General features: G+C 39.8%; 1 protein-coding gene across 1 annotated transcript in view; it reads left to right on the forward strand.

Moving 5' to 3' along the window:
- PRKCI (protein kinase C iota) overlaps positions 1-12,692 on the forward strand; it is a 54,972-nt gene that overhangs the window by 12,999 nt on the left and 29,281 nt on the right. Inside the window, exons 2-5 of the mRNA XM_045029668.1 lie at positions 1,275-1,396; positions 5,812-5,901; positions 7,717-7,767; positions 9,777-9,862. Coding sequence (XP_044885603.1) covers positions 1,275-1,396; positions 5,812-5,901; positions 7,717-7,767; positions 9,777-9,862 — 349 coding nt within the window. The remainder of the gene's footprint in view (positions 1-1,274; positions 1,397-5,811; positions 5,902-7,716; positions 7,768-9,776; positions 9,863-12,692) is intronic.

The raw sequence follows: 12,692 nt of genomic DNA on the forward strand, positions 1-12,692 counted from the left end.
ACAAGTCCTCAGACTGGGGCCACATTGTGCTAAGTACCATAGGTTGTTCCTGTCGTGAAGAGCTTAAGGTCTAAACAAGGCAGAAAAAGGGTAGCAGAAGGTGATGGCTTAAAAATTTAATGTTAGATCATTAATATATAGAAACCACCGACTTACGTCCACAATTTATGTTTGTGGTTGCAGTGCTATTAGTTGCTGGTCATTTTAATAAAAATACTTTGGCTTCTCTGGGATTGCAGGTAGAGCCTTGTTACAGTACCACCACTGTTTCCTACCCCAGCTCTTCACTGACAATGACTCATGTAATTTTTTCTTGCATCTTTTTCCTGCTACTCCCCTTTCTCCCGAAACACGCCTTTTTTGTTCCTCCATCTGTGTTTCTGTTCTTTGCTTCACTGCTTCATGCCCTCCCCCAAGCTGTTTCCAGTAGTTGGAGCTGGTTTCCCACCTATCTGATAGGTTACCCATTTCAGATACCTTCTTAGAACCCACTTACTTCATGAATCCTTCCTTTGCTGGCCTCCTGCCCAGTTATTACTGGAATTGTTAATGTTTTGTTTCATCTGTCAGTATTAGCTCAAAAAGTAGGGGCAATGATTTCTTCTGACTTGTCAATTGCCATGTACATCTACAGATTACATGAACATTTCATAACTTGTTACACATTTATTGCAGAAAGAATTTATAGATTTTATTTCACTATAATATACATTAATGAAACAAACAAGCTTCTTAATATACTGCTTACCTAACCTTAACAGATGTGTGGGTTTTTTTGTTTTTTTCTTCCTAGCTATAAATTGTAGCATTTCCCTCTTAATCCGGCTTCTGTTGATACTGATTACTTGCATGTATAGCTAAAATCTGTTCTGTTCTGTTGATAAGTGATTGGTGTTTTAATGATGAAGCATGTCGCTATACATCTTAATCTTTCACAAGTAGATGATTACTCTTTCAGTTTTCAAACGGGTAATAAAATCATTTGAAGCCCAGGTTCTAAATTGCAGAAAATAAACCGGAGTGCTCATTAATTCTGTTTTAATGGCTTACAAAGGCCAAATTATTTCCCTAGCACTGGTGTATCCATGTTACACATGGATTATAACAGTTAAGAGTACAAGGAAGCACTTTAGTATGACCAACTTTTTTGGGAGACTTTTTTGGCATTGGCAAACAAAAAGCAGTAGAGTTCAGGAAATGAACATCTCTGTAGTCCTGTATACAACATTATAGTTTGAGTTTGAATAATTTTGTTAAACTTATTTCTCATTCAGGGACATCATGATAACCTATTTTGAACCTTCCATCTCGTTTGAAGGACTATGTAATAAGGTTCGAGACCTGTGCTTCTTTGACAATGAACAACTCTTCACTATGAAATGGATTGATGAAGAAGGTAAAGTGACATCAAGTAGTTTTTGTCTTGTGGAAATTTAGATCTCCATCCTTCTCCTACATAAATTAAGAAGGTGTAACTGAGTTCAGAAGACAGCCAATCATCCCTTTCCTCTGTAAACTTATTTTCTTAATGAAAGTATTTATTTAAAAAACATCCATTATGGTGGTATCTGGATTCTATACTAAATAATTAGTTCCAAATAAAAAACCTTAAATTCATAGCTACCACTAGGATCAAATGTTGCAGAACCTACCCACCTTCTGTTCTCCAACCCTAGTCTTAAACTATGGAAATGGTCTTAAGCATCTTATCCACAATGTCTTAATGCAACATATAAATCCTATTGAAGTCAAAGAAGAGGCACCCCCCCATTGTTTTCTGTGAGCTGTCAATCAGACCCTTTGACTCAAAACCTTATTTCTTCAGGGGAGAGGAGTGGTGCTGTAGAATGAAGGAACGTTAGTAACAGTTCAGCACATACATCTTTCTGAGGAGCAGACTTGTAGAGCAGTAATATACCTCTACCATTATACTGATGTGGAAAGTTTGCTGCTTCCATGCTGGGGACACTAGTGACTATGACTACAAATAATTTTCCGTGTTCTTTTTAAAGAGAAATGGACTCTGTGCACAAATATCTATAGCTGTATGTACAAACTAAATAGATATTTCCATTTTGAAGAGAAGGCCTGAAAAAACAACTTTTTCCCCCCCCAAATGTGCAACGGGAATAGTTTAATTTCTGCATATAAGGAATTTACTTGGAACTTAATTTTTGTACTCAATCTGAATTGTAATATCAGTATTTTCTGCCAATGGTCTTTATCCCTATCCTAAGTTAGAGAAGGGTGAAAAATTGGGCTTCTTAATGGTGCTGTGGTTATGTTGAAATCTTTTAGTTTCATATATTATGTACCTTAGTACATATAAGGTGGGTTTTTTCAAAAGCGTTCAGCATTGGCCTGACCACTGACTTCACTGGGAGCAAAGTTTGTCCGATGCTGAGTGTTTTTGAAAATCTCACCCATATGTACTAAGTATAGCTCTTCAGTACACATTGTTTGCCTGCCTGCCTGCCTGCCAAAGAAAATCCTTAGTCATGTTAGTTTTCCTAGAAACTTGTAATTTAATTTATTGCTTAAAAATTCCTTTCCCAAAGCTTTTTTTTTTAAAAATACAGCTTGTTTATTCTAGTATGTAAACTGACAGCTTATAATGCACATGCTTTTACTTTCAATTATTTTAGACTAAATTATTCATGCTTGTTGGGAATATAATACAGGAAATATGGCGTTTAATAAGCAAGCAGTGAAACTATGGCTTAAAACTACCCGTTGAGTAAACAGTTTTATTGGAGACTCACACACACATGCGATTTTTTTTTCCTTTGTTTACTAGGTCTAATTTTTTAAGCTCTTGTAAAATAAAAAGCTTGATGCATTGTAACTTCTATTTTTTTCCACACAGGAAGCTAGACCTACCTTAGCTGCTAAATGAGGAATTCAAAATGACTATTTCTAAAGGGTTTATAAATGCATACTGTTATACAATTCATTACTTCCAACTTTCTTTGAATGCATACAAAACAGCAAATGTTGATGTTACTCCACAAAGGGTACTTGCTGCTTATTCCCTGTAAAATCCATCTCCTTTTTTTTTTTCCTCCTTCCTGCATGGCTTTGTTCATATGTGCTCTTACGAGATTTCCTGTACTTATCTAATAGCACTTAATTGAATAACCTGCCATGTTTCTTAGCGTTGGGATCACACAGTTGAAATCTGTAGGTCATGTCAGAGCTAGCATAATTTTTTTCAGAAAAATTTACTCACTGTTAATGCTCTGTTAGTCTCTCACTCTAGACCTTGGGTGTATACGAGCGGACGGGTGACCTATTTATGTTGTGGTGGAATAAGTCATTATGCCCTTTTGTGAATGAACACTTTTATTGTTCCCTTTAGAATTTAAAGGAAAGATTGTATGTGAATGTGATGGGGAGGACAGCACATTGTATTTCCCTGGCACACCTAGAAAAAGCTATTAGTACAGGTTTCTAGAATGAAACCTCTATCTCGAGCATTATAGGCATTAAATCTCCATAGAGATATTTAATAGCATCTGCCCATTTTCTTGTATTTTTGAAACCTGTGCCACAGTTCTCTGTTCCTGCTTGGTGGTAGAAAAACTGGTTTGGTTGGTGTTGCAACACCATTGAATAAAAATAGTTGCTTTTTTTTTTTTAAGCCTCTGGAGCACATGCATTTATGCAGTGAGTGGGCAGTTCCATGTCCCACAGAACTAATTTCTCACATTGGATGTAGTGACACGTGACAAAATCTGGCTTTAAAGAGCATATACATTATTTTAGTCTTGACAGATCATAGCTTGCAGGAAAGAGAAAATTAAAACAGAGAGCTTAAACACTTGCTGCCAAAACATTTTAGTAGGTGATCACTAACAACAAAAATTGCAAAGGGTAGGGACATTAAATGCCATATCAGTGATAAAATCACATGATCATGAGAACTAAAATTAAAATATAGTAAAATGAACATTTTCTGTAGGTAAGTGTAAGGCAAAAAATGGTCAGGTCAGTTATGATGTCTTGCAGTGAATGATTTATGCCCTTTCTGTTCTCTTACAATAGCTAATTAGTCCCTGTACAATTGTGTTAACATTCGTATTACGGACTTGCCAATGACATTGCATTCTCATACATTTGAAGCAACTAGCCATGTTAGTAATATGAAGTTTTATATAGCTTTTTCTAATCTTCAAAGCATTCTAAAAATGTTAACTGATCTTCACAATCTCCTTGAGAGTTAGATTAATATTGTCCACATTTCTCAAATGTGGAATCTGAGATAGAGAGCCTATAACTTGCCTGTAGTTCAAAAAGAAATCTGCCAGAACTCAGGAGCTCCTGGCTCAGAGTCCTGTACTTGGCCTATCTAACTTGATTTCTCCCATAGTGTTAGGCCTTAGTTATAAGAGAGTTTCAATAGTTTAACTTAAGATATTGGCTTAGTCACACTGGTGCAAACCTCTATGTGGGCTCTTATTTCTTTAAGAGAAAGCTAAATCAGAATAAGCCATCTCTGTACATAAATAAGAGTATGCACACTGGTATTTGCACCAGGGTAAGTAATCTATCACTTTTAGTTAAACCAGTGCAACTTTACCATGTAGATAAGGCCTTAGATTCGTTCTAAGTGCTGGTGTGTGATGATTTTTCCTTTTCAAAGTTTTAGAAAAGGCTGCCTTTATTAAGAATAAACTTCATTCAGCTGTGATTCATGCTGCAAAAATTAGGGCAAATAGTCCCTTGTGGGCAAAGGGAGGGAGAACAACTACACATTTATCATCCTTCAGATTTTGGGTTTAAGACTATCATTCATTTTATATCTTCATCCAGGTTAATCTGAGGAAAGTACTAAAGTATTAGCAGCCTGTTTTTTTCACTTTAAGATTTTGTGTCTGATAGGAAGGATGGAGAAAATATAAAGTGAACCCAGTTTTAACATTGTGCATTTATGAAATATTTGTGTGAAATCTTGAGCGAAATCTTATTAATTTCATGTGGTGAAATAGTACATACTCAAATTTGTGAACCCCAAAACCACTCAATATTTGAGAGCTTTAGTGTGCCTGCCTCTTACTGGGCATCCCTTTTGAGGCTGAGGCAGCCCTGATTCTGATGGAAGTTGGAAATGCACATACCTGCTGTAGGAGATAGTTCAATATGGGGGGAAACAAGACACCAATTTGTTGAAGAAAGATCTAGAGATAGGAGACAGCCTTCCTATGGGATTCATAGCTCCCTTGAAAGTAATGCTGTGCTACAGGTAAAATAATCTTTTCTAGCATCATAGACACCAGATGTATGTGCAAGAACAGCATGATGTTTAAGAAAGAAACTCAGGGTTTGTCTACGCAGTGCCAGTACTGTTTGAAACATGACCATCAGTGCGCACTAGGGAACTTTTTAGTGCACACCAACAGGGCCCACATGTACAGTTAGTGCATGACACACTGGTGCACACTGAAGTTTACATCCCAGTTGGTACACACTAATGCACAGTGTAGACAAGCACTCAGATCTGTAGCTCACATTTAGTCCTACCCAGTCCAAATGGGTGTGATGACAGGTCAAGTGTGTAAAGACTTGTAAGTCAAAATAGTTACTGCGTATATAAGTCTGAAATTCTTATTTATCCTGGAGGGAGTTCAGATGCTGTCTCTGGAATATGAGTCTTTCAGAATGACTGTTGAAATATTAATATTACAGGCTAATATTAATCTAGATACTAGCATAAATATTCATAGTATTACTGTGATTTGAAATTAAGTGTCGTTATCTTGGGAAGACTCCATAACAGTGCTGAATTCTAAAATTGAATTGATTCTTTTTTAGGAGACCCATGCACAGTTTCTTCTCAGCTGGAGTTAGAGGAAGCCTTTCGGTTGTATGAACTAAACAAGGATTCAGAGCTTCTAATTCATGGTAGGATAGATCTTTGTCTTTCTCCTTACATGCATGGACCAGTACATATTCTTTTCTATATACGTTGGTATTTTATGGATTCCTAATGTTAATCATCTTCACTATGTGAAGGCATAGGGAAGAGGGAAAATTCCATGTACTTAATGTAGTATCTAGCATTCACTTCTTAGAGTATCTGTAGGACAAGAAGTAATGGGCTTAATCTGCAGCAAGGGAGATTTTGGTTAGCTATTAGGAAATTGCAAACTGTAAGTGTAGTTAAGCTCTGGAATAGGCTTCTGAGAAGGTTGTGGAATCCCCATCATTTACGGTTTTTAAGAATCTTTCAGGGATGGTCTAGATTTAATTAGTCCCGCCTGAATGGAAAGAGCTGGACTTGAGGACTTCTCAGGATCCTTTCTGGTTTCCACTTAGTTCAAATAGATCATTACCCAAGTCTTTGCGTACATGGTGACATACTGTATTCAACCTTTCCAGACTACTGTTCCCTTCCCTGTCTGATTTGTCTTGTGTACCCCTGAGTTTCCCCTCACTTAAACTACTTGCTTACAAAATAAGATAAGAATACAAAAGTGTCACAGCGCACACTTATTGAAAAATTGCTTGCGTTCTCATTTTATCATATAATTATAAATCAATTGGCATATAAATATTGTACTTACATTTCAGTATCTAGAGCAGTATAAACAAGTCGTCTGTATGAAATTTTAGTTTGTACTGACTTTGCTAGTGCTTTTTATGTAGCCTGTTGTAAAACAAATATCTAGATGAGATGGCATACCCCCAGGAGTACACGTATCCCTGGTTGAGAACCACTGCTGTAATATGCTTTCCCTTCTGCCTTGACTCCACTTCAGTTGTGACAGGCTGAAGTGATTAAACTAGCACCATGTCTAACTCTACTCAGTGGTCTACACTAGTGCTTCCTCTGTTACTATTTCCAGTGTAGAGTCCCTAGTGCTAGGTAAACTGAGAAAAGTACTAGTGTAAGCAAGACCATAAATGCCTGGTTATTAAAGCACCATGACGTGGGTATTTGTGGTTGAGGTTCCCAGACTCGGGTCCAGGGCTTGTGGGTGGTCTGTAGAGAGCTGGCTGGTTACATGGTGCTGGCTTCTCAGTTACTGTTGCTCATTTACCTTATTTGACATATAAAAAATACACTAAACAGTTTCCTAATCTTACTTTGCCATGTAGGCAACTGTTGTAGCAGCCACATGGACACTACAATTAAAAATGAGTTGAGAAGTAGCCATCAAAAATCTGTTACAATGTAGTTCATCTTATAGAAGAAGTTTGGAAAGTCTGATCTATAGATTTGGTAGCAATACAGCTCCTCTGATGAATACTTGAAGCCAGTTTTTGTGTCCATGATAATATCAGATGAACAAACTTGCATTAATCATTCATGCTCTTGTGAGGGAGGTATTGTAATCCCCATTTTACATGAGGAAATGAAGCCAGAATGGTAGTTATTGCCAAAGGTCACAGAAGAAGTCAGGATAGTCTTAGAATGTGGAAGTTCCTGGCTCCAATTCTTTGCTTAAGCCTAGTCTCTAGCATAGCAAGAGGTCTGCAGTGGACTAATTCAGTACCGGGTGGCTTACGGAATGCAGGAGACTTCTCAGGCAATTGTTTAAAAGAGCCTTTTTCAACGAACCTCATTGGCTGTACACCATAGATCTTACATTGACCTTGACATCTACTTTCTTCCCAGATGATACAAGTACTTTTGGTAACTGTTGTATATCTTGAAAATGTATCTTTATATCTGAAGTAAAAGATTAATCTGGAGCATTACTGTTTACCTTACAGTGTTCCCTTGTGTACCAGAAAGGCCTGGCATGCCTTGTCCAGGGGAAGATAGTAAGTAGGCATTTTTGTAAAATACTTTCTGTAAATGGTCATTGCACGGTTATCCAATAATACAAGCTGAACTGATTAAAATAGTAGCTTTTTGTTCTTCCTCTTGATAGGTTCTATATCAAAGCTTATCTAAGAAATTGAAACTGAAATGTGGCTATTACGCTTCTAGACAGGCTATCCGGTTTTCCCCAAGGGTGAATAGCCATGATTACTAACAGTGCTGTCCCGTCTTATTAGCTGAAATGGCCAAAAATCAAACTACGTTTCAGGGACCTTTCAGGCCCTCTCCCATTGCTGTTTTTCCATGGACTCTGAAAATTGTATATGGTGCTGAAAATGCTTTACAATTCAATGAAATGGTGGAAGAGGGAATTACTGTTACCTCTTAAATTATACTCTTGGGAATTCCTAGTCATGCCAATTGAAATTACTATTTCTGTTAAGATTGGATTTGCCCAGATAACTTTTGAATGGATTATGCAGCTCGGGGGGGGGGGGGGGGGGCAGGGGCTTTCCTTCCCCATGCTCCCCAATATATTTTATTGTAAAATGGTTTGCATTCAACCGTTGCTCTTAAATTAAGATTGCAAACCTGCCCATTTATCCTTGGATGTGGTCCCATGAGGTCAGGCTTGTCATGTTCATAAGGCAGTGTGAGGAATCTTAGTGTTGCTATGATGACATACCTCTTCTCTGACACCACAGAAGACAAGTCTCCCAGAGATTGGGACTTTCGCACACATTCCTACACAGGTTACAGAAAACTAGGAGTTTCTTGTATTTTACAGTTAGCTTCCTGTGCTGGGAAACTCTCATGAGAACCAATTAAAACCTTTACAACAGAAGTAAACCCACTTGATGCACTTTGCGTGTTTTCACATTGAGTTAATATTGTAAGTCTTGCTACACTCAAAGTTGTGCTGTGTTTTGTCACTCCTGGATAAGCATTTACCTCATTTATAACCACTCATGCCTCTTTGTATTGCTCCTGCTTGCTCCATAACATGACAATTTTCTTTTACATGTCAGCTTCTCTTGGACAGCTACCATTTTGCTGGTTGACCATTTGTAGTCCTCGTCAGAGTAATGAAGTGTCATGTTTTTGTCTTCCTGGGTACATCAGTGGTTGTCAATTTATAGACTCAATTCAGCTGCTGCTCTTGAAATTTGAGGTCATGTTACCCAACTGTTGCTAACTGTTAGTTCTCTACTAGTCCTTAAGAAAAGCCTCAGCTTTAACTTGGGTGCTTAAAGCTATAAAAAAGCATGCTATTTGTACAAATTTTGTATAGGAAAGTAGCTATATTTTTAGCTATCAAGATATTGACACTGCATTGACAATGTTAGCATGATATCTGAGCCCCTGATTGATTGAAACACATTTAAAATAATTTAATTTGCTTGACTATACACATGGAGACTAAGTGTGACACCAGTCAGTTTTTTAAAAACTGACATTGCCAAACTATAAGTGGGTTTGAAAAACAACTTAAGATGCAGTTCTTTGTGGTTCAGTGTTAATCCATTGAGTTCCTAATGTGGTACTGCCAGTGCAAAATGCATTGTGTGGTGGCAGTTGTGGGCCTAAAATATCAGAGGATTATAGTGCAGCAAAGCGAGTGCAAATCAAGGCACTCCTCTTTTATTCTTTCAATTTAAATAAAATAGTTGCTTTTTTATCAAATATTTGTAATACCTGGACAATCTCCCTTCTCCTGGCTCAGTCTTGAATGCTTTTAGACAATAGCAATTACTTGTAATTACCATCAGTGTTTTAAGGGTTTTGATTAGTGGGGGCAGCACTCACCTCAGTGAAGAGGTTTTAGAGTCCCAAACTGTAGTTTCTGTTCATGGCAAGACATTCCCATTGACATCAAATTCTGCTGGAGTAGAGAACTACAGGATTGGGCCCTTTATTTGTAAATTAGTTTGTATAAAGTGTCCATGAATATGTTGTATGGTGTAATGTTCACACTTGCATGGATATAATTGTATTTTACTTATCTTAGAATCCATTTATCGTCGTGGTGCCCGGCGGTGGCGGAAGCTCTATTGTGCAAATGGTCATACTTTTCAAGCTAAGCGATTTAACAGGGTAAGACTTTCTGTGCGTAGTTGAATGCAATGTTAAAACCTTGATGCACTGCCCGTCTCTTCGGCAGTTGTACTATTACTGCCTCCAAAGATTAAAATGTAGATTGTCTAGAGAAAATGGACTTTGCCCTCAGTACATCAAATAAAGTGGTTCCTTTTATATAAGTTCTGATAACCAGAAAGTATACTGAAGTAACTCAAGTTTACATTTCTAGCTTCAACACCTCTCATTTATTTGTCTATAGTATAAGTAGTTTGGTTTTTTTAACTTAATCTATGGCGTTTGGTCTTTTGATAACCCTGTGCTTTCAGTAAAATTTGCCACTTGGGCTATTTAAATGTTATGCACTTAAATAGGTAAATTATAACCCAAATTCACTGATTATTTTTTTTAATCCAAAGCACACCAAAAGAGCTACTACTTATATCAACAGTACATAACACTGATATTCTTTTAATTTTGTTTGCAGACGTTAGATGCCAGCACTGATTTTAAATGGCTGTGAGCTGGCAGAGCACTCTGGGTACTGAGCTCCCAATAGGCATTGTCAGTGTTTTGAGCTCTAGGAACAAACAAGTTGGCATCCGACGAAGTGGGTATTCACCCACAAAAGCTCATGCTCCAGAACGTTTGTTAGTCTATAAGGTAACACAGGACTCTTTGCTGCTTAAACAAGTTTGAGTCACTTGTGTTGCAGGGAGTTCTCTTTATGGTTTGCCAGTAAGAACTGAGGTGTTCAGCCAGCCTCCATATGCTGGAGTAGGAGCAATCAGAAGTAACAAGCATGTATTTGTCATATTAACTGTAAGAAATTAGATACTTTTTAGGTACTTTTTTCAGATTTGTTTAAAACGTGTAACAGGGTATAAGAAAATCTGCAATGTGTAATGAGTAGTATTTGTATAATACAGGTCCATACACAATATATCTTCTCCACCTTCACCACTGGACTCATTAAAAACATGGAGTTTCTCTCCAACTCCCTCCTTGACCCTCTCCAAATCTGGTTTCTGCTTTTCATTCCACTGAAGCAGCTCTTTCCAAAGTCTCCTGAGTGACCTCTAACTAGCCTCCTCTATGGTGGTTTGTCTCCAGTTGTTTTGTTAGCCTGGTTTTGTGGATTGTCACTTTGTGTATGGCCCAAAGCTCAGTCTGAGGCCCTCCTACAAACACCTCTAAGGCTTTGGCTACACTTGCATTTCAAAGCGCTGCCCCGGCAGCGCTGCCGCGGCAGCGCTTTGAAGCGCTAAGTGTAATCAAAGCACCAGCGCTGGGAGAAAACTCTCCCAGCGCTGTCCGTACTCCACTTCCCTGTGGGGAATAACGGACAGCGCTGGGAGCGCGGCTCCCAGCGCTGGGGCTTTGACTACACTGGCGCTTTGTAGCGCCGCAATTTGCAGCGCTGCAGAGGGTGTGTTTTCACACCCTGCTGCAGCGCTGCAAATTTGTAAGTGTAGCCAAGCCCTAAGTGTACTGAAACTGCTGCTTTATGTTAAGTTTTATTGCTACCTTGTGCTACTCGGGGGGGGGACCCTCTGTGCACAATATTTTAAAATTCTGCATATTTTGTTTGCCAAAATAACACAATATAATTATGCTAGTTTCAATTATTTTGGTAATTTATTTCAAAATACCTGTCAACAAGTATGTCTGTAATAATACAGACAACAACAAAAAAATCAGGAAATGTTTTTTGACAGTTTTCTTACTAGGCATATTAATACAGAACTTTTAGTAATCCATTTAAACTGCAATACAGAAATGTATTTGCTGCACCCCTCAAAAGCAGTGCAAAGGGAGTCAAGGATAATGAGGGCTCCAGCTTGGGGTGGGGCCAGAGATGAGGGGTTCAGAGTGCAGTAGGGGGATAGGAGTTGGGGCCAAGGGGTTTGGAGTGTGGGATGGGGCTCCAGGCTGGGGCAGAGGGTTGGGGTGCAGGAGGGGGTGTGGGCTCTGGGGTGGGGGTGGGGGGGAGGGGGTGTGGGCTCCAGGAGGGAGTTTGGGTTTGGGAGGGGGCTGAGGTCTGGTATTGTCTAATGTGTGATTTTTAGGGTGCACGCTCCAGGTGGTGTTTACTTCAGGCAGCTCCCATAAGCTTCCAGCATCTCCCTCTGGCTCCTAAGCAGAGGCGTGGCCAGGCAGGTCTGCACACTGCCCCTGCCTGCAGGCACCTCCCCGGCAGCTCCTGTTGGCAGCGATTGGCCAATGGGAGCTGCAGAGCTGGTGCTAGGGATGGGGGCAGCACATGAAGCCCCGGTGGCTGGCCCTATGCCTGGGAGCCAGAGGGAGATGCTGATAGCTTATGGAGCCGTGTGGAGCCATGCAGGCACCCTGCCTGTCCTGCTGCGGGCAGCCCACCGGACTTTTAATGGCCCTTCCAGTGGTGCTGACCGCAGCCATCAGGGTCCTTTTTTGACTGGGCGTTCTGGTTGGATATCTGGCAACGCTCTGAGGGAGAGGGAAGTAATTTCTGGGAAGGAGCCTGGGAGTGAGCCTAGAGGGTGGTTGGTTGTAGGTGGGAGAAGTATGGAACAGTTTTTTTGGGGTGAGGGAAGAGGGATTGTTAGAGTTGGGGTGCCTCCCCCATCCAGACCCTGACTGACCCCTATCCTCTCCCATTCAGTTAGGCGCATCAGCCCTTGTCCCCGTCTGTCCCCCCCACACTAGCTCTCCATATGTGCCCTCCTAGCAGCCCCATGTGACCTACTCTGTCTGGTTCTTCTCTCCCCCACCACACACATCCCATGCCGCCTCACCTAGCACTGCAAGTGGAGCCTGCTGTGAGGAACGCAGCCTCTCCTCCCTATTGGCTGTTGACTGCTGTGGCTGA

This window comes from Mauremys mutica, chromosome 9 (genome assembly GCF_020497125.1).
Source record: "Mauremys mutica isolate MM-2020 ecotype Southern chromosome 9, ASM2049712v1, whole genome shotgun sequence".
Classification (NCBI taxonomy): Eukaryota; Metazoa; Chordata; order Testudines; family Geoemydidae; genus Mauremys; species Mauremys mutica.